Genomic DNA, 22,994 nt, shown 5'->3' with positions numbered 1-22,994 from the left:
TTTTCACGTAGCTAAAATGAGAAAAATTATCCAATCTTGTTTTACCCATAACTTCTTCATTTTAAATCCGTTTTGAGTGAATCAAATTGCTATGGTTTCATATTGAACTCTATTTTATGAATCTAAATAGAAAAAGTATAGGTTTATAGTTAGAAAAATAAGTTACAAGTCGTTTTTGTAAAGGTAGTCATTTCAGTCGAAAGAACGACGTCTAGATGACCATTTTAGAAAACATACTTTCACTTTGAGTTTAACCATAATTTTTGGATATAGTTTCATGTTCATAATAAAAATCATTTTCCTAGAATAACAACTTTTAAATCAAAGTTTATCGTAGTTTTTAATTAACTAACCCAAAACAGCCCGCGGTGTTACTACGACGGCGTAAATCCGGTTTTACGGTGTTTTTCGTGTTTCCAGGTTTTAAATCATTAAGTTAGCATATCATATAGATATAGAACATGTGTTTAGTTGATTTTAAAAGTCAAGTTAGAAGGATTAACTTTTATTTGCGAACAAGTTTAGAATTAACTAAACTATGTTCTAGTGATTACAAGTTTAAACCTTCGAATAAGATAGCTTTATATGTATGAATCGAATGATGTTATGAACATCATTACTACCTCAAGTTCCTTGGATAAACCTACTGGAAATGATAAAAATATATCTAGCTTCAAAGGATCCTTGGATGGCTTGAAAGTTCTTGAAGCAGAATCATGACACGAAAACAATTTCAAGTAAGATTTCCACTCGAAATAAGATTGTTATAGTTATAGAAATTGAATTAAAGTTTGAATATGATTATTACCTTGTATTAGAAAGATAACCTACTGTAAGTAACAAAGGTTTCTTGATCTTGGATGATTACTTGGAATGGATTTGGAAAACTTGGAAGTAAACTTGCAATCTTGGAAGTATTCTTGATTTTATGAAACTAGAACTTTTGGAATTTATGAAGAACACTTAGAACTTGAAGATAGAACTTGAGAGAGATCAATTAGATGAAGAAAATTGAAGAATGAAAGTGTTTGTAGGTGTTTTTGGTCGTTGGTGTATGGATTAGATATAAAGGATATGTAATTTTGTTTTCATGTAAATAAGTCATGAATGATTACTCATATTTTTGTAATTTTATGAGATATTTCATGCTAGTTGCCAAATGATGGTTCCCACATGTGTTAGGTGACTCACATGGGCTGCTAAGAGCTGATCATTGGAGTGTATATACCAATAGTACATACATCTAAAAGCTGTGTATTGTACGAGTACGAATACGGGTGCATACGAGTAGAATTGTTGATGAAACTGAACGAGGAAGTAATTGTAAGCATTTTTGTTAAGTAGAAGTATTTTGATAAGTGTCTTGAAGTCTTTCAAAAGTGTATGAATACATATTAAAACACTACATGTATATACATTTTAACTGAGTCGTTAGGTCATCGTTAGTCGTTACATGTAAATGTTGTTTTGAAACCTTTAGGTTAACGATCTTGTTGAATGTTGTTAACCCATTGTTTATTATAACAAATGAGATGTTAAATTGTTATATTATCATGATATTATGATATATAATATATCTTAGTATGATATATATACAGTTAAATGTCGTTACAACGATAATCGTTACATATATGTCTCGTTCCGAAATCATTAAGTTAGTAGTCTTATTTTTACATATGTATTTCATTGTTAATACACTTAATAATATATTTACTTATCATTTAACATAATTAACCAAGTGTATCAATATCTTAATATGATTCATATGTACCTAGTAAGACGTTGTTATAACGATAATCGTTATATATATCGTTTTCGAGTTTCTTAAATTAATAGTCTCATTTTTATGTATATAACTCATTGTTAAAATACCTAATGAGATACATACTTATAATAAAATCATGTTAACTATATATATAACCATATATATGTCATCGTATAGTTTTTACAAGTTTTAACGTTCGTGAATCACCGGTCAACTTGGGTGGTCAATTGTCTATATGAAACCTATTTCAATTAATCAAGTCTTAACAAGTTTGATTGCTTAAAATGTTGGAAACACTTAATCATGTAAATAACAATTTCATTTAATATATATATAAACATGGAAAAGTTCGGGTCACTACAGTTTCGGCCGAAGCCAAGGGGGGGAGGGGGTTAACACTCCTTATTTTTCTTTATTTGATATTTTTATCTTATCACTTCTAAATTTATCCAAAAATCTAGTTCTATTTTGTTCTCTCCCTTTTTTCTCTCCCCTTGCCGTCGCCATACATCACCAACATCACCATCATCATCTAAAATTAAAGCTTGGATCAAGGAGTGATTAGTACCAACGCGTTCCTCTCGTTCTTCTCTACGCGATTACATAAATCGTTTCTTGATTAGGGTATAAACCCTAACCCTAAAATTTTCAATTTTTCATTTATTTACTGTATTTTGATGATTATTTAGTAGTATGATGTTTGTGGATTATTGTAATGGTGTTTGTATGCTTAGATGTACTCATAATCACATGTTTTCGGTTTGTTAAATTCTGGACAGCAGCTTTTTCGTGTATTCTGGGTTTGTGACTGAGATAAATGTTAAAATAAAGTATGTAAATGAGTTCCTCTCATCAAGACATTAATTTTAGACTCTGAATTCATGTCGTTTCGATTCCCGGAGCCCTAGTTATGATTAAATTACTATTTTGTTAAAATTGAATTGTGGATTGACATGAAACAGGTTTGGTCCGACTTTGTGACTTTCCTTGGAGTCTTTAGGGTGTGTTAGTGTGTTAGGACTGATGGTGGGACGAACTTTCATGTTCGGGTCACCTAAATCCGAGCCACGGTTCACCCGTTATGACTAAAACACGGTTTTGAGTAAATTGAAGGTCCAAGTGGTGTCATGGCTGATTACCACTACTTGAGGACTGTTCTTGGTGTGTTCTTGAGTGCACGATTGTATCAGGTGGTTTGAATAGGCGGAGATGCATATAAGGCTCGCCAGAAATCGACACCCGGGGCTCAAGATACGACCCGATGAACTTTTGAATTAAAACTTATGATTAATTCTAAAACTTATGATAAAAATAATGAAACTCATTATTAATTAATTTCTTATGGTAAAAGAAGTAATTATTATTATTTAATACTTATGATATAAATATTTATTATATCATTTAATTATTATTTATGATTTAATTAACCTTTTAATTTAACTTATGATTAATAACACTTTTATTATTAATGGAAAATACTTATGATAAGTATTAAATTTATTTTATAAGAATATTATTATAAGACTTATAATAAAGATTAAATAATTATTTAATTATTATAAGACTTAATTATTATTTAATTATGATTTAATTATTAAATACTTATGATTTAATAATTATATTTAGAAACTTATGATATGATTAATAATTCATTATTAATTAATAATACTTATGATATGATTTAAAATTTATTATTAATTAATAATATTTATATTATGACTAATATTTAATTAATTAATTAACTACTTATGTTATATTAATTATATCATTTCAACTTATATTAACTTTAAAAATTCATTTTATTTAATTAAACTTATGTTATGACATAATTATACACTTTTAACTTTAATAAACATTATAACTTATGTTATTATTATAACTTATACTTTTCAAATTAACGTTGACTATGTTTGACCAAGTTTGACTTTTGAGTTGACTTTCGGTTGACTTTGACTTTTAGTTGACTTTTGTTGACTTTCTAAATAAGGAAACTTTCCTAACTTAAAAACTTTCTAAAAATAGAACTTTCTAAATTTGGAAACTTTCCAAAAATAGAAACTTTCCTACAATAGAAACTTTCCAAAAATGGAAACCTGCTAAAAATAGAAACTTTCTAAAAATAGAAAGTATGTGTCCGTACGCTGTTCCAGTCAAACCGATGCTTGCCGAGTATTGTTCTATGTCTACTTGCAACATGTACAATAGCTATCATACTAAGACTTGACCTAAGTTAATTATTTATATCGACCTGCTTTATTTATAGGTCGGCGTTGTGATCGTTCCTGATAACTTTACTCTATTTACTGTTCGCTTGTTTGTGTGGTTTCTTCTGTTGCTTTTAAGGTGAGTTATAGTCCCGTTTTTACATACTTTTCAAAGTATATTTTTGGGATGTGATTTCATGCATTTTATTTACGTTTAGACACAAGTGACAATTAAATTTAAATTATTCATTGTGAGTTGGACAAAAATATTCCCTAGTCTGGTAACTGTAATCATTGGTTTCTACCGGTGAACGCGAATCCTACGGATAGATCTATCGGGTTTGACAACCCCATTTCGAGCTAGTCGCGCTAGCAATTTATAATCGGAATGTTTAGTACTTCGTAATTTGTTGTAGATACACTGTCCAAGTGTATATTTTTATTGTGTTTGGCAAGGGTAAATAAAGGGTTAAGTGGTTACCAGGTGGCTCATTGATAATGGAATAATGTTTAATGTTTTCTAACATTTTTAAATCTTGTGGTCTAAAGTTTACTTATTATTTAAACCTATAATTCACTCAACCTTTGTGTTGACAGTTTACTTGCATGTTTTCACAGGAATTTGAGTTTTGTGATGCTTCCGCTGTGTTTAGAAGAGTCTGCATGCATTTGGGCAGATTTTATGAAACAATTTATGAAACTTAAGCTTGCATTCTATTTTTGGATAATTTAAACTTGTGGGTTTGTTGGCAAGGTTTTGTGTCAACTTTTGGTTTATTACTATGGTTGGTTGTTTTGAAACTACATATTTTGGTTTGTTTCCTTTTTGGAAAACATTTGATATAAAAGAATGCAACTTTGTTTATTTAATTCATTTAAGTCCGATCAAGCTGTGGGACCAACTGACGGATCCGTTAAGTGTTTTGACGGGGTCGTCACAATGTCCATGTTAACTTTTACCGTTGAAAATGAGAGTTGACAATACCTGCTGCGTGAGTAGATAAAGAAGATTTAATCATGACATAATTAACTATGCAATTAATTAGCTTTTTTTATCAACTTGAAAAGATGAACATCATTTGTAGGAGGATTCGTCGTTAATGTTTGGTTTTTCACCTTTGGTAAATCATCAAATACAAACATTGTTGGTTTTTCAAATGGGTAACATGCCGCGTGGGTCACAAGATTTAATCGGTGTTAAGAAATGCATTTTAGTTCGTTTTTTGTAGTCAAAGATATAACATGCCACATGAAGGTTTGTTTGTTACATTTTAGGTGTTTTCTTTTCAGATTCATATATTTAAATTGACCAATATCTGAGTTAACTATGCCAGTCATGATGCCATCATAACCATGGGTGCATATATGATATATGTTAGCTTTTTCGTAATTTTATTTTAAAAAGGTCATGATACTTTCCATATTGTAATAATTTTATTTTTTCATGACTTCAAGTGTTAAGTATATGGTGGTAACCGCACTCTTTAATCATTCCGATTAGAATATAACTTCAATCGTTGTCTTAAATTATGCTATATGTATTTATAGTAAGGTTTTAGTTCAATGTTCACTTATAGGAGTGTAGATATCCTACCAACATGATATAACAGAAGCATCAATAACATGGTTTCACAAGGTTTCATAGAGAACATGCAACAAAATACCTAAATCTTAAATCTACTATCAGATTATTGAAATGTGGGATAAATCGTGCAACGCACGGGCTTTGACTATTAGTATATCTATATTATTTAATTCAAATCGTTATGGTTATATTCCCTAAATCATAATACGGAGTAATAAATCCTTTTCATCTTCATCTTCTTCCCCGTCCAGCTAGGGTTTACTTCAATAAAGCTTCACGAGTCTTGAATGTTCATGTTACTTCTTCTTCAATCTTAATCTTCGTCAATCAATTATATGCTTCTTTGAGCTTCGTCAATCATCACACCAAAGTTATTCCAGGTAGATTATGCCTTTCTAATGGATTTATTGTGAACATTTATTTTGTTGTTTTTGATTTTGTTTTGTTTTTTTCCCAATAATTTTACATAAAGTTGTTAATTCTAATTTTTTGAAGTAAGGGTTCATGATGAACAGAATGCTAATGTGCGCCATACTTTTGAAATATGTTTGTAAGTAGTCATTTGCTAAGAGTTTTATTTTTTGTTATTTAAGGTTTATTGACTTGCTAATGTATGAGGACTCTTTTTAGACATTCACAAGAAATTTTATTTATCAATAAGTTAATCACTAAAGATTTAGTCTTATTTGGGAAAACCACCGCTAACTAGAGAAGTCATCTTACTACTATGTCCGTCTCATTACAAGTGTCCATTTACTTTTTGCACACAATTTTAGTAAATCCCACTAACTTCATTCTCTACCAATCAAAACCCTCTTCTCATTGGTTGAAATACAAAGTGGACACTTGTAATAGAACATCCCAACTTGTGGTGGGACGTAGGGAGTATAAAGTAACCTGCCAGTTCCTTTCAATGGCTAAAGTGGTAATTGGATATAATCATCGTCCTTTCCTTTTATGTGATAACAATGAATATTACACATATCTTTATTAAAGATATTGACATTGCAGATTTTTAAAGCTAAAAATTTGGGTATTGAGTATGTGGAAATCAACATTTCAAACTGATACAGGTATACTTCTAATACTCCATTTATCATGTACTATTTTGTGATGTTTTTGTGTTGATGTTGATTATATTATAGATTGTTGTTGTTTTTTAATTATGGCCAATATCATGTAATAGTTGCGGGTTTGTGTTTATTTGGTCCATTGTTCTATGATCCAAGCTTTTCTAATTTTGATCTTTTTGAATGTTTTTTTTTTTTAGGGTGTATGCTTATGCTATAGTGATGAAGTCGATCAGTACCCAATAAAAGAAGTTTAAGGTACAATTTATGTATCTATGTATGCTCTAATATTCTTACACCATATTAGTTTTTGTTTTTTTTCATTTAATGAGTTCAGATTATTAAAACACAAACATCCAATTTAGAGCACTTGCAGTTTTTTTTTTAATCAGCTAATTAAAATTTGTTTAAGCAGCTGGACTTATATTCATTCTTTGAATCGGTGTAAGTTCATTAACTTTATTGATCAGTATATGCTAATAGTGAGTTCTTCGGTGTGTTTGCTTCAGGACATACTGTACATGTTGCAATATGCTTTTTATGTGAACTGAATCCTCAATTTGTTCTTTGTTGTTAATGTCATGCATCATATAAATTGATGAAGTTTGTCGTTTCATGTTTCTAAGATGAAATTCATTTTCTTTTTATTTAGATCAGTTGCAAATGTCGCAGGTTAACTATGTATAATTATTATGAAAGTGCATGGAAGGTGTTTGATGAAAAGTCTGTAAGAAATGAAATATATGGTATGAATTCCGTTACATTTTGTGGCCTCGATTTTAATACTTAAACCATTACTGATTTTTGTTTTTTATAGTTTAATATTTTTAAAGGTTATATATTCTGTTACAATGAGTTTAATCTTCTCTGATTGATAAATAATGTCATTAGTGGAAGATATTTGATATATTTTACGCTATCTTAAATCAGTTCAACTTTAAGGTTTACTATTCAATAGTAATGTTTATGGCCTGATTACAACTTGAACAAGAGATGCACATTCATGCTGTTTCTCTGCATTTATTTCCTTATTGTCATTCTACCTTAAATAATAAATATCCCTACTAATATTGTTTCCATTTTTTTGACTGATTGTGCAAAGGAAAATGATGATAGCTGGGCTGGGGCATGAAGTGTTAAATGGTTGTAAGAGCTAAAACATTACATATTACCTGCAAGAAATTTTTTCTACATGGTAATGTTACAATGGTAAGCTAGATTTGTTTTTTTTTCCCCTTCATTTACTTCGTGTTATTAAAAGCTTCCTGATATACACCTCTCGTGCGGCTCTTTTTAAATGGAATGTACGCTTCAGGTTTGTTAATCATTTTCAATATGATTTTAAGATTCCAAAGACTTTGAAATTACAATCGATTATGAAAATTTTGATGAACAAGATTTCAAGTTTTGAAAGAACAAGATTGCAATCAATTATGAAAATGTTGAAGAACAAGATTTCAATGGTATTATTTCAGCCTAAAGTGATGATAATAATTGCAACTTTTTAAGGAGCACACATAATAAGATGATTATCTTTTAAGATAAAGTGGTGTTTGCTTCCCTGGGCATGCATTCAGGAATTGATTTTCAAGTTCACAATAGAAATGTCTGACTGAAAACCACTTTTTGAGAATATAAAGCTTCATGTATACCTATCCTTCCAACTATGAATTATATTCACCACATTTAGCTTTAGTTTTGACTATTTTTAAATTGGTTTTAACCAGGTTGGTACAGGTGTCTCCTCACTTGAAAATAATATTTGTTGGATCACCAAGGATTGGTAGTATGGTATGATTTTTTATGAGTAAATGTTGAAAACTCTATACTTCCATGAGTATACTCGGCATGTTTTGAAGTAGTGCTTTTGACTTGGCATGTTGATTATGTACAGAATATTAACAATCCTTTTCATGTTGATTATCTTCATGCATTTATTCTCTACCCCAATAGAATTTCGTTTATGTTCTAGAAGTCATGCTCCAACATGAAGGCCTGAAGGTTTTTATCGGTAAGTCATGTTATAGATTGATGTTTTTGTTATAAAATAGTTTTAGGAATTTGGTGGATTTGTTATTTTACTTAGCAATATTGTTGGTGATTTTAGCATGATCCAATCATTTTAGTTGATTGGATTACTATGTTGAAAGTGTTTTCGAACCATTGATACGTTACACAAATTCGGAGAGTGTGGAGTACATGTTCGTAAAACGTGAGGTGGTTTGAGGTTTCCTTTGGACTTGGAAATAATGTTTGGAACTTAAGAAATGCGAATTGGACTTGAAAGAATGCGAAACGCGACTTGAAAGGCTAAACACACTTGAAAATGAGCTTAAACAAAATTTTGATGTGCAGTAGCTTTAAGCCGCGGCGCGGCTCCTGGGCCCGCAGCGCGGCTTAAGGCATGATTTTCATGTCGAGACTTTTTGCATATTTTGAAGTCTAGTCCTTTGTTAGCCCGCAGCGCGGCTCTTGGGCCCGCGGCGCGGCTTAACACTGAGTCGCTGAAAAGGTGCATTTTCAACCCAAAAGGCAAATTCGAACCCCAAACGTTTTGGGGTTGTTCCAGGGCATTTTAATTACGGTTTTTACATGTTTTTAGACCATTTTAAGTTTAAATACATGAATGTTAACTACCAAGTCACTAATGGGTGTGAATCAAAAGTTGTGACTTTTCAAGAAACCTTTTGACCCATTATAAATACACCCTTTGTGTATTTGAAAAAGGCTCCAGAATTTTGATCCTTTTATACACATTCAATTTCATACAATTAGAAGATACATCTATGCAATTGTTTGATTGTTATCTTTTAGCCAAGACGACAATCTTGTCTTTGTCTTATCCCAATCGAAATTTCATGTAACCCGTGACTAATAGGGTCGAAATATTCGATTAGGAAAGTGTTCACACGATTCAAAGATCAATCCGGAGTCATTACCGTTTCAGGCACGAAGGTTTTACAACCTCGATTTTTAACAATCTAATCGAATATTTGTGCATTCTATGCCCGGAGAAACGGTGGGAGAAATGACTTCCAATTTGGTGTGAAGTGTGAAGGAATTGTATTGTGTTGATGAAAGGATATTATGGTCTTGTGGGATTCAAATTGGATGTGCATAAGGGATATAATCTTCAAATTGATGGTTTGAAGATTCAAGTGATAAATCTGCACATTGGCATACTCATCATGACAAGTACACAATTTCTTACCCTTTATTTTATCATGATGCATATATAAGGATAAGGATTAATATCATGTTATATAGATATGTTAATATTTTAACATATAGTTTAACATGGTATGAGTATATTCATGCTTGATTTTGGATATTAGAAAATGATACATGTGACTGTACGTATGTTTTATATTGATGATTAACTTGATGGTGTAATGGGCATTGAATCTGGATATTTATGTGTATGATCCCTGTAAAGGGATTTAAGTTTCCCATGATGCTTAATGGAATTGTCTGCTTCATGTATTTATTGGTCAATGATTATTAATAGTCAACTTTGACAAATTGAAATTGTTGCAATGGCTGTACCGGTGATTGTGTACGAAGGATTGCAATGTTTGACCAAATAAATTCTTGATGGTAGAAAAGCGGTTAGTGGGAAAAAGACATATTTAATGAAAAGTCACAATGTTTGACTTTGTATCCAATTTCTAAAATACATATATCTACGTACATGTATGTTGGTGGTTTAATTTCATTGGCATAAATTAATGATCAAGATTATGATTACAGAAAGTTGAGTTCATGTACTACTATGAATTAATACATGTGGTATAGCATGTAGAGATAACACATAGTGGATTAATTTATGTGCGTGTAAGTCCATAATTTTTTATTTTGCTTAACGTGTTTGTCTTGAATACATGTTTGCATGTATTTTGAGGATGTGTTGTGATTATGATAAGTAAACCGATCATTTCGGGGTTTTGGACAATGATCCATTGAATTGAATGTTGTTGTTATGGGACAATTATAAATTATAAATGGATGGAAGTGTCAATAAAAGAATGTTGTTAACATATTCTTTGGATATTGACATAAAGACCCCCTATTATTGACAATTGTGATTGTTGGTGAGACAATGGATTAATTGATGACAATTGTTATGCTATTTGACGGATGGAAATAATCCGTTGGAAAAGTTACAAGACAACTTTGTATGGTTGTGAAGTGACTGTTTTTTACTTAATAAAAATGACCATGTAATCTTTATTCATTGGTGAAGTATGTCCATACCATTTGATGATTTATCAAAATGGTACAAGTTAGTGAAACTAATATATTTTAATATGAAGGATTAGATGTTTCTTAATTGTTTTCGAGTATCGATATGCCAAGGAAATTGGTGGTATGGTGTATGTGATTACATCAAGTGACCAATATAGCATGGTGATGGAAAGATTAAGCACAATCTAGTGGAATTTATTGTGATGGGACTTAAGTATTTTAATACTTGTGAAAGCCAATCATGGACTATGGTTTAATTCACAATGTGAATCCTTAAGGCATATTAAATTATTTTGAGTTTACTATTGATCAAGAGGATTATACATCTACAAGTTGTTGGATTTTAACACTTGGTATAAATGGGGTATCTTGGATCAAAAAGGTTGATGTTGAGATTATGGATATTATAAACTTGTTTTCATTACTTCTTGGTTTTAGAAGTGGATTGACTAGGGTATGTTTATAATTATAATCTCATGCCTAATGTAATGATAATAATTGTGTACACAAGGATAATGGGGATACATTATCAAGTGTGTATAAATTATATGTTTATATTGATGACTTGTGGAAAGTGGACATGTGCAAGGACTGATCAATCAATTGGTTTGAGTACTCACAAGTTTCTTATGGTATATATAAGAAGTTGGAAAATCCTTGGTTAAAAGGATTGTAAAAGATAAATTGATTGAAGTCATAATGAATCAGATAAAAGTTCATGGTGATCCCTAGTGACGGGATGTCTTTGACTAAGGCATGTATTTGAAACAAAGAAAGTCTAGACACTTATGCCTTAGAAAAATTATGTTTCGTAAGGTTTATCACGAATGAAGTGTTGTATGTGGATTTTGTTGGGCTACAACAAAAGTTTGACTAAATCACTTGATGAAAGCATTAGCCGGTAGCGCGCAAAAGTTGGTTAATGTTGTGGGATTGAAGTCCATTTAAATCTTCCATAGTGGGATACCCAATTCCCTTCTAGTACAACGCTAGGAGCTGAATTCAATGAGGAAAGCCTACTATCTGAAGATTGGAACACATTTAATATATGATCCCAAAGTATGTGTTCGGACCCGTGAGATAAAGGAGGTTGAAGTTTGATACTTCTTAATAGTTTTCTTGAAAAAATTGCATCGCGGGAGCAAGATTAAAAGAAAACTACCTATGTGAACATGAGGTTAAGCCGCCTCAAGAAAGCTTGGAACTTAGCTTTTGATATGTTCATGAGAGGATTGAGACACAAGGCTTATAATAGTGTCGGGTTAATTGTAGAGAGTATGGAACTAACACATATTATTGACAGGTTTTCAAATGAATTGATGGGTTCAAACTATTAGAGCACCCTGATTTTTGAATTCTTGCACGTGTAATATACTATGTGTAAATTCAATCCATGTGAAATTTACACTTATGCATTAGTTTTTAATTGTTGGTACTTTAGTAATCAAGGATCATACTAAAATGGGGGGGAATTGTTGGTGATTTTAGCATGGTCCAACGTCATTTTAATTGATTGGATTACTATGTTGAAAGTGTTTTCGAACCATTGATACGTTACACGAATTCGGAGAGTGTGGAGTACACGTTCGTAAAACGTGAGGTGGTTTGAGGTTTCCTTTGGACTTGGAAATAATGTTTGGAACTTAAGAAATGCGAATTGGACTTGAAAGAATGCGAAACGCGACTTGAAAGGCTAAACACACTTGAAAATGAGCTTAAACAAAATTTTGGTGTGCAGTAGCTTTAAGCCGCGGCGCGGCTCCTGGGCCCGCAACGCGGCTTAAGGCATGATTTTCATGTCGAGACTTTTTGCATATTTTGAAGTCTAGTCCTTTGTTAGCCCGCGGCGCGGCTCTTGGGCCCGCGGCGCGGCTTAACACTGAGTCGCTGAAAAGGTGTCATTTCAACCCAAAAGGCAAATTCGAACCCCAAACGTTTTGGGTTGTTCCAGGGCATTTTAATTGCGGTTTTTACATGTTTTTAGACCATTTTAAGTCTAAATACATGAATGTTAACTATCAAGTCACTAATGGGTGTGAATCAAAGGTTGTGACTTTTCAAGAAACCTTTTGATCCATTATAAATACACCCTTTGTGTATTTGAAAAAGGCTCCAGAATTTTGATCATTTTACACGCTTTCAATTTCATACAATTAGAAGATACATCTATGCAATTGTTTGATTGTTATCTTTTAGCCAAGACGACAATCTTGTCTTTGTCTTATCCCAATCAAAACTTCATGTAACCCGTGGCTAATAGGGTCGAAATATTCGATTAGGAAAGTGTTCACACGATTCAAAGATCAATCCGGAGTCATTACCGATTCAGGCACGAAGGTTTTACAACCCCGATTTCTAACATGTCGATCTATGTTTGGGGACTGTTAGTGAAGTTACAAGTATGGCTTCTGAAATAGTCTTTATTGATGCCTTTTCATTTTTCTTTTTGATTTTGAAATGTCATTTTGTTATTTATTTTTTGTAACATAAGCTATATAAGTTTTTTTTTATAACAGCGATTGGGATCACCTGAGGGGGACATAATGTTAGATGTTCTCAGGATATTTATAATTTATTGTTGGATGTAGATAATGATAAATATAAATGAAATGTGTTAAGACAACTAGAAAAGACAGAGTGTGTTAAGACAACCTAAAGAGACAGATTGTACTTGGTTCATGGCTGCTGATAAACCTGAATTTGGCTCCGAGGCTCCGAGGCTTGCTTAGAGCATTCTCATTCATGACATACTTCTTCATATTAACACACTGTCACATCAGCGTCACATCACTATTTCCTTCTTTTTTTCTTTCCATCACTAACCTATCACAATTCACTCCCAACCATAACATACTATCACATGGACCCACTTTTATATAAAAAATAAATTAAATTAATTAAAAAAGTAAAAATTAAAAATTAAAAAAAAAATTATTTTGTATTGTTTCTGTATGCAAGTGCCAATGTTGGCCCATTTATTCCAACTTTATATTACTTTTTTAACAACAATTCACATGATGATAAAAGTTAAAAATTCACGAATTTGATCACGACAATACATTGGCTAAAGATTAACAATATGGTGCCATTGGAGCCAATTATTGGCTAGAAGTATTGGCTAGATATTAACAGACTATTGGGAATGCTCTTAGAGCAATAACTTAATTGCTATTGAAGAAGCAGACGTCGCACTAGACTTTATCATACCACCCCCTTCCAATAACTTAAGTACATGTCTTGATAAAATGTTGTGTTCTAGTTTTTTGTGACATGAAAAATAGTAACTTTGATGAAATTGGAAGGCGGTGGTATGAGAATCAAGTTTGTAAATTTATTTTTATCTAAGTTAAGTACATTAAGTTAAGTACATCAATATGTTCAAGTAGTTTATCTCCATTGTTTGGTTATGTTTCAAAATATTAGTATGTTTAAAGCTCTAACAAGTACTCCGTAATAATATTATTTGAAATATTCTACAAACCCGTGAATTTACAGGTCATTTAACTAGTTACCTATTATACCATTAATTATACTTAGAATAATAATATAAGTTCAACTCTCTAGATTAATTCAAGGGTATAATTGTGAGTTTATGAGACAAAAGTGTTTCGGATCAAAAAATAGTGTGTTAGAATCACCTCCCTAAAAAACTACAAATTCGAAATATATATGGATGGATTATGAATATGAATTTTTCGTAGAATGAAGTTGAAAAATGTTAAAGAAAAAGAAATGGTAAAATGATGATTTTACCCATCACTTGCCAAGCACATGACCTTGTCAAACAGCACAAACTAACGTCTGTCATTCATAGTGACTAAAAGTGCAACATTTCCAAACCATAGTGACTAAACTTGCAAAAAAAAAAAATCATGGTGACTAAAGTTGCAAGATTTTACAAAGCACAGTGACCATATGTGTAATTAAATCTTTAAAGAAAAAGCTATAAACTTGAAAAATATATAGGGTCTTGTAGTTAAATTTAGTAGTATTATATACATTTTAAATTTTAAAGAATATTTTTGTACACAAAGTTTTCAACCAACAACGTGCAATTAATATTCATCCACTAATAATATTATGTTACACAATTTTAAGTCATAGTAACAAATACGAAAAAATAATTATAACTTCAAATCTTCTAAATCAATACTGAGATACTTAGATTTGATTCCCTTAAGGCTTTATTTCACCAAAATCGTTCACACTCCCAAAGACATCCGAAATGAAGACACAAATAGAATAAACAGATTTTGTGAACTAATCCTTTTATTAAAAAGAAGAATACTTTACATATCATGATCAACAAGATGGTTATATTTAACCAATCTTTACTTGACTCCAATCATACTTGATTGATATTATTTTTCTATTATATCTATTATCTATTTCTATTATCTTCTATTATACATATAATATGAGGAAGGATATAACCGAGAGATTTGCCATTGATATTCTTCAAAAAGTGTAGAAACTTACATTAATTCGTTTTCACTTGCTTTACATGTTTCTATTCAAATTTGCAAAAAGTAAATGCGAACATATACTACTACTTCTATCTATATCTATATACTACGTATAATGTAAGAAATCAGAAAAGATAAGGCTAGAGCTGATGTAACATAGCTAATGGTTAGAACTCATGTGCAGGGCCGGGCCTGGCCGTGGGCAACCAGTGCCGCTGCACTGGGCATCAGTTAAAAAGGGGCATCAAATGAGCAACGTAGATCTGTAATATTTGTAATATTAGGGGTGTAAAAATTTGATTTTGAACACTAATATGCATTTATATGATAAATTTATGTATAATATATGTTATATTAAATTTTTTGAAGTACTGAAATGAAAAAAAAAAAAAAAAAAAAACTTGGACTTGTAGTTTTAAAAGAAGTTGCAGGTTTATGTTTAGAAGGAAGAAGAAATTTAGGGAAGAAGAATTGATGGGCCCCACTCGTTGCTTTTTATGGCATATTTTCATTAGTCTCCCCTTAATTTATATACACTATACAATTTAGACCTTGAACTTGTATTGTTTTATAATTTCACCCTAAATTGTAAAAAGAAAATAAAGGATAAAACAAAAGGACAATAGTTTGATAAAAAAATAATAATAATTTTTTGTAAAGAAATAAAATAAGTAAATAACACGATATCTTCATTAGAAATATACAAGTTTCTATCTTTTACTATGTATTAGTTAACTAGAGTATAATTAAATACAACTATTAAAATGAAAGTGCGAAATGTACAAAAGTGTTTTTTGTAACTGATTTATTTCTCAAACCTTAATTCGTTATATGTTACTTCAATCTATATTTGAATATCAAGACTGTTGAATTTCTTCCGTCAACGTGATTACCCAAGATAAACACAAAAAATGAAGTAACATTGAAATATAGAAATAGCGTGTAACATTTAGTTTAACTTTAGCACGGGCATTTTTTTTACCGTTTCGCACTGGGCATCAAATATGTCAGGACCGGCCCCGCTCATGTGAAGTGCAACTAAAGATGCATAGAATCCGTCCTTGATATTGATTAGATTATCATGTTTTCCTTTCTCAACGATCACTCCGTTCTTGACCACTGCAATCACATCTGCATTCTTAATAGTTGACAATCGGTGAGCAACCACCACCGTGGTCCTGTTAACCATCACTTTATCCAACGCATCTTGAACAACTCTTTCTGACTCAGCGTCAAGCGCGCTTGTAGCCTCGTCCAATAGTAGTATTTTGGGACTCTTAACAATAGCTCTAGCTATTGCTACTCTTTGTTTTTGCCCACCTGACATTTGGAGTCCTCTTTCACCCACCACTGTATCGTAACCCTCGTGTAAAGAACTAATGAAATTGTGGGCGTTAGCTAATTCCGAAGCAGCTATTATTTCAGATTCTGTGACATCACCATTTTTACCATAAGCAATGTTGGCTCTAATAGTCTCGTTGAACAACACGGGCTCCTGGCCAACAAGACCCATTTGAATCCTTAGCCACTTAAGCTGAAATTTATGTAATTCGACTCCATCTAACTTGATGAACCCAGAATCTGGGTTGTAGAATCTTTGCATGAGTTGAATGATAGTGGATTTCCCACTTCCACTCTCTCCGAACAACGCCACTGTCTTACCACTACGAATAGTTAAGCATAAATCTCGGAATATCTGAACATCAGGTCTGGTGGGATATTTAAAGCTAACATGACGAATCTTGATTTCACCCTTGATTGTCTCCAATTTCTCTCCTGATTCATCACTCGGATCAATCTCTGAGTTTCTATCTAAAATGGAAAAAACAGACATTGCGGAACTTTTGGCTTTGCTGGAATCTGGGGCAAACGAGCTCGATTGGGATATAAGTAAGGCAGCAAAAGTCAAAGCAAAGAATACCCGAAAAACGTCTTTAAATGTAGTTATTCCAGCCTTCACAAACCGAGCACCAGTATAAAAGCTGGTTCCATACATACAGAAAAGTAAGAAAAATGACACTCCAAATCCAATCCCACTTATCAAACCTTGTTTTATCCCTAATTTCTTGGGACCCTCACATTTAATTCTATAAAGCTCCATCACTTTTTCTTCAGAACAAAAAGAAGTCACCGTCCTTATACTCCTGACTGCATCATTCGCCACCTGACTTGCTTCCTCGTACATCATCTTAGCATCAGCACTGAACCCTTTCAAGAATTTCATCTGAACATAACCATTAACACTCATAAGGGGAATGAGTAAGAGAATTATGAGAGCTAACTGCCAGCACGCTGAAAAAGCGATGACTAAACCTGTAGCCACAGAGGATGCATCCTGAACATACTCAGCAAGTGCATCGCCAACCAAAGCACGAACATTGGAAGCATCTATTGACAACCTTGAACCAATTGCACCACTTGAGTTTTCCGTCTTATCAAACCAACTAACCTCCATATTAATCACCTTTTTAAAACATAACAGTCTAATCCTTTTTACTAGCTTAGCTCCGGCAATTGCAAAACAATATGATCTTACGGGAGTAGCTAAAAGAGATACCAATCCAAATAACACGAAATTTAATGCCCAAAAATTTGCACCAGACTTCATTTCATGAGGTGGTTCATAAAATGTCTTAATCATGTTAGAAAGCATAATGCTAAAAAGCGGTAATAAGGTTCCATTAATGATAGCAGCTATGGAACCTATTATGAGTACAGGTATCTCTGGCTTGTTAAGATAGGCAAGGCGGCGAAGTGGGACTTTAGGATGACTTTTTGAAGACTCTTGTTCTTCAATATCAACGGCAGATGTAGATACACCTACGTGTGCAGGTAAACTGAATGACATAGACACTGAGAGGCGTCTACTACCTGACGAACCTCTACTTATTGACCGTCGGTGGACTGATTTGGGACTTGACTGCCTTCTCAGGTCCTTTCCAGTTTCTGAGTTATCTTGGTCTTTTGAGACATTGCTAACATCTTGTAATTTTATAAGTTGAGAATATGCCCCTTCAGGATCCTGAAGTAACTCTGAATGTGATCCTGGTCAATCAACAATTACTAATTGTAAAAGTTTTTACTATGAAAAGCATGTATAGTCTATGTAAACAAGATCTAGTTTTGTAACTTTGACCATTCATTATTTATTTCTAACTAACTATTTTTTAAAGTTTGAGTTTTCATTCTTTGCAAACATATTAGTTATGAAGATACGGACTCGAGCGCGTTATATTTTTTATGCAATTAATGAAATAAAATAAGGAATAAATTTTTTAACAGAAAGCATAAGAACTACCTTTCTCAACCATCTTTCCCTTGTGAATAACTACAATCATATCAGCATTTCTGACTGTGCTTAAACGATGTGCAACTATGACAGTTGTTCTATTCACCATTATCTCGTCTAATGCCTCTTGCACAACTCTCTCAGACTCTGCATCAAGTGAACTTGTAGCTTCATCTAAAAGAAGGATTCTTGGATCTTTAATAATTGCTCTGGCAATAGCAATTCTTTGCTTTTGCCCTCCCGAGAGTTGTATTCCATGCTCACCAACTATCGTGTCCAGACCCTAAAAAGTTCATGAAAATAATAAACCAAAGAAACAAATAAGAAAAAAAGTAGAAGAAGAAGTCAACAAGTTATAAACCTCAGGAAGTTTGTCAATAAACCCATCAGCATTTGCGAGCTCCACTGCAACTCTAATCTCTTCCATAGATGCATTATCTTTCCCATACATAATATTATTTTTAATGCTGGATGCAAACAAAATAGGTTCTTGGCTAACAAGACCAATCTTTCCCCTAATCCACTTTAACTGAAATTCTTTGAGATTAAAATTATCAATAAGAATATCTCCTGCTCGAGGATCATAAAATCTCTCAATTAGGCTTATAACCGTAGATTTTCCACTTCCACTTGGTCCAACCAAAGCTGTAGCCGAGCCACTTGGGATGCAAAGAGAGAATCCTCTAAAAATTTCCTCATCTGGCCTTGTGGGATAAGTAAAATACACATCCTTTAATTCTATATCACCACGAAGATCACCTAATACTTTCCCATGTAGGTCATAAGAATCTATTTCAGGCTTTCTGTTTATAGTTTCAAACATCTTGTATGCTGCTGCCCGACCTGCAGAAAATGAACTTAAACAAGGTGATGTCTGCCCAAGAGACCTGTTGAACCACACATTTAATTATTAAAGTTCCAAGGTATAAAATTCGTTAAAGAAGAGAAACAAAAATAAATTCACTCACATGGATCCACTTAGCAATGAAAACATTACAGTCATCACAGTGCCACCAGTGTAGCCCTTTTCAAGTATCATCTTAACGCCAAACCAAACAGCTAACGAATAACTGCAATATATGAAGAGTTTCATTGTACCAAAACAAACGCCACTTGCCAGGCCTTCATGAACTCTAGAATCGTAAGCCTTCACAAGAGATTTATGGTAATCAGAAACAGCTTTTGTTTCCCCTGTGAAAGAAGCAACCTAGAAAAGTAAAATTAGTGATCAGTAAACAATGCATCTGGAAATAAACATGATGTAAAACTTTAGTTATTCTTATTTCATTACCGTTCTTATTGAGCTAATTGTTTGTTCAACAACAATAGCTGCTTTACCATAAGCAGTTTGGCCATGTGATGCCATCTTAGCTGTTGTTACTGACATAATTCCTCCAGTAATTACCAACGGAGGGATCGAAGACATCATGACTAGCGCAAGAAGCCATCCCTTGGCAAATGCAATCACAAAAGCTCCGATAAATGTTGCCACCAATTGTATAAATTTTCCAACCTTCAAAACCATAAAATATATCATAATTTACTAATTTTTGTACAAGTTAAGTTTGTACAACATGTAAAGACTTTGTCCCTTTTAGGAATGAACATCGATGAATGTGGATGAATAAGCCATAAGAGTGTAGAGAGCGTAGCGAAATAGTCAAACGGTCAAAATATTTTCCACAACTCTTTTGTACATATGTGAAGTTCTATATATGGTTATCAACCCTAACTAAGGGATCATTGGGGTCCTATATATAGCCCTCATCTATAGGATGTTTTATACAAGGCATGAACACATATACGCAAAATGTAACCGATTCTTTCGTTTCTTTGGGCCACTAGCCGTCCGCCGGGAGTTCGGGTTTAATATCGATATTTTAGCAGCAAATCTGATAAATCTATATTGAGATGATGATAAGAAAAGGTCACGGGATAACCCGAATAGCCCACGTACATCTGAGTCTTTTTTGAGTTGCTTGCAAAAATTATTTCGGTTTACCTACTAACCTTCTCCCCAATGGCATCTTGTATAAGGACCGTATCACCAGACATCCTGCCCATTACTTCTCCCGTATTTGTTTCCTTGTCAAAAAAGGATATGTCTTGTCTGAGTATTGTTTTTAAATACAGATTCCTTATTCTTGCAGCCTGTCGTTCTCCCGTTATCATCCATGCTGCTACCTCTACATAAAACCCAACATTTTAGCACTTATATGGTCATAAGCAAGGGGTTATTTGGCACTGTGTTTTAAAAATGGTCAGCTACTTGCATGTTCACAAATCTGTTTATTAAAGGATATAAATCATCCCAAAACGTAAAAACAAATTCTCATGTACTTGAATAAGCTATAATCAAATAACTTGAATAATGCCTTCAAAGATAATCTTGTTATAAAACATGTACTTACGAAGGAATGCTGCTACACCACACCCAACACCAAGGTAAATAATTTTCAGCGATACCTATAGGCCAACAACATAAACGATCAACAAAACATAATATAACGGGTAGAAGAATAAGATAAATTTACTGTACACGCGCGCCTGACCCTTTTTCATGGCCACCCAAGATATGTTGATGGTGAGGTTTGAACCTGGGGTCCTTTTGTGAGAAAATCAAAGCCCCAACCATCAGACTATCTTAGGGCTTCAACAAAACATAAAGGGTTAAGGCTACCAAATAGCTTTATACTTTTATTTTTGTTCTAATGTAGGCTATATACCCAGAAAAATACCGGTGTAGGTCAAATGCTTTCAAAAAGTGTTCTAATATAGGCTATTGGTGACCAGTTACACGTATGTGAAGTCCCTGAAGCTAACGGACGTTAACATTTAGGCGGTTTTAGGATACGATTTTTTCTTGAAAGTTGTTCTAATTCCATCACCTAACACTCGTGAACAAAAACCACCAGACCTGAAAATTCGAGAACAGTCCAATTGAATCGTTGACCAAAATCTCATAAACTTTGAATTTTTGATCTTCTGTTTAGAGACGATTAACACGGTCTGTTGCAACACGAAGCTTGAAGGAGTAATCAGGAACATGAAACTCTAATAAATTCGATCTATAAATGATTCTTATTAACATTTGTTAGCCCCAGGGACTGCACACGTAGGTAACCGGTCACCAATAGCCTACGTTAGAACACTTTTTGAAAGTATGTGACGTACAATGGTATTTTTCTGAGTATATAGCCTACATTGGAACAAAAATAAAAATATAAAGCTAATTGGTAGCCTTAACCCAAACATAATATAATAAATATGAATTGTAACTTTTCTTGATGTACCTTAGAAACAACAGCAACTACATGATGACTGTTCTGATTCTCACCAAAAGAATTAATAATGTCACCAAAAAGAACAGTCATGAGAGGCATACATATTCCATTTCCAATAGCACCAATTGTACCAAGTAACATCAACATGTAATCAGTGGAATCAGCAAAAGCAAATAGCTTATAAAACGACACCGTATTACTACTCTCTTTTTCGTCTTCTTTGTCATGTTGAACACCAGCGGTGGATGTGCCGGATGTGGATGCCTCCGGCTTGTCGTGGTTATCACCGGTATTCGTCATACTGGCTTTCTTAATTATTGTTAAATAAATAAGTTTAATAATTATAAGTTACCTGAAAACAAATAGTGAAAATTAAGTCCATATTTACTTAACAAAACAAAAAGGTGTGTGATCATATATTATACCTACAAGGAAATGGAATATGTATCAGGAAAAATGTAATAACAAAACTAGACTATAAAGACATTAATACTCGTTCAATAGTATATAGGAAGCTTATTTGATTTAGATATTGCGTAAATTTGAAGAATGGAACTGGATTCGGATCCAAACAGAATCCAAATTCCACACATGTACACATAAAGTATGGTAGTAAAGATTAATTGAATAAACACAGTAAACTTAATGATCATACAAAGCTAAAAATGATAGATCATTCTTATATTAAGTTTTACATTTTCAGGTTCGTACATAGAACCGTTGAAAAAATGATTCGAAAAACTGGATGGAGTTTTCATGACATACGAAAAAAGAGCTTGTAATGACAATTAACTGAATTTATAGAAAAATAGGATGAGATCAATAACTTACAAGTTTGTTGGATACAATGCAGATAGCTAATCAAATACTCTGAAAACTAAGTTAAATAGTTGATGAAACACATGTTCTAATGATTTATTTATTTATATATTATATATTATTATTATTATTATTATTATTATTATTATTATTATTATTATTATTATTATTATTATATATCAAGGCCGGTGATTAGTGTGTGTAACAAGTTTTTTTCTTTCTTTTATTTTTGCAAATATACATACATATTATATTATATATAAAGGA

At 32.5% G+C, this 22,994-nt stretch overlaps 1 protein-coding gene and 1 long non-coding RNA gene across 3 annotated transcripts; one reads left to right on the top strand and one right to left on the bottom strand.

Moving 5' to 3' along the window:
• Window positions 1–6,509: 6,509 nt before the first annotated feature.
• On the top strand, window positions 6,510–8,497 carry LOC139873517 (uncharacterized). 2 transcript variants are annotated; one of them, XR_011767367.1, is made up of 5 exons: window positions 6,510–6,627; window positions 6,825–6,882; window positions 7,297–7,370; window positions 7,727–8,270; window positions 8,352–8,497. It is a non-coding gene; the product is annotated as an uncharacterized lncRNA (long non-coding RNA). The 2 variants fall into 2 exon arrangements; XR_011767366.1 differs by having other exon boundaries at window positions 7,727–8,497.
• A 7,787-nt stretch (window positions 8,498–16,284) lies between these two features.
• LOC139870011 (ABC transporter B family member 11-like) lies at window positions 16,285–22,208 on the bottom strand. The gene is made up of 9 exons (XM_071857865.1): window positions 21,918–22,208; window positions 21,036–21,090; window positions 20,635–20,810; window positions 19,916–20,137; window positions 19,593–19,831; window positions 18,986–19,511; window positions 18,634–18,907; window positions 18,252–18,380; window positions 16,285–18,155 (listed from the first exon to the last, which is right to left on the bottom strand). Exons 1-9 carry the CDS (start codon window positions 22,206–22,208, stop codon window positions 16,285–16,287), a joined length of 3,783 nt encoding a protein of 1,260 aa, XP_071713966.1.
• Window positions 22,209–22,994: the final 786 nt, after the last annotated feature.

Source organism: Rutidosis leptorrhynchoides, chromosome 10, assembly GCF_046630445.1.
Source record: "Rutidosis leptorrhynchoides isolate AG116_Rl617_1_P2 chromosome 10, CSIRO_AGI_Rlap_v1, whole genome shotgun sequence".
Lineage (NCBI taxonomy): Eukaryota > Viridiplantae > Streptophyta > Magnoliopsida > Asterales > Asteraceae > Rutidosis > Rutidosis leptorrhynchoides.
The sequence above is the reverse complement of the archived record's forward strand: the minus strand, read 5'-3'. Positions and strand labels throughout refer to the sequence as shown.

Coding starts and splice junctions, on each gene's coding strand:
- LOC139870011 (XM_071857865.1), bottom strand. CDS start 22,208: ATGACGAATACCGGTGATAACCACGACAAGCCGGAGGCATCCACATCC. Junction 19,512..19,592: donor TCATTGCTAAGTGGATCCAT/GTGAGTGAATTT, acceptor GTGGTTCAACAG/GTCTCTTGGGCAGACATCAC. Junction 18,381..18,633: donor GGGAAAGATGGTTGAGAAAG/GTAGTTCTTATG, acceptor TTGATTGACCAG/GATCACATTCAGAGTTACTT.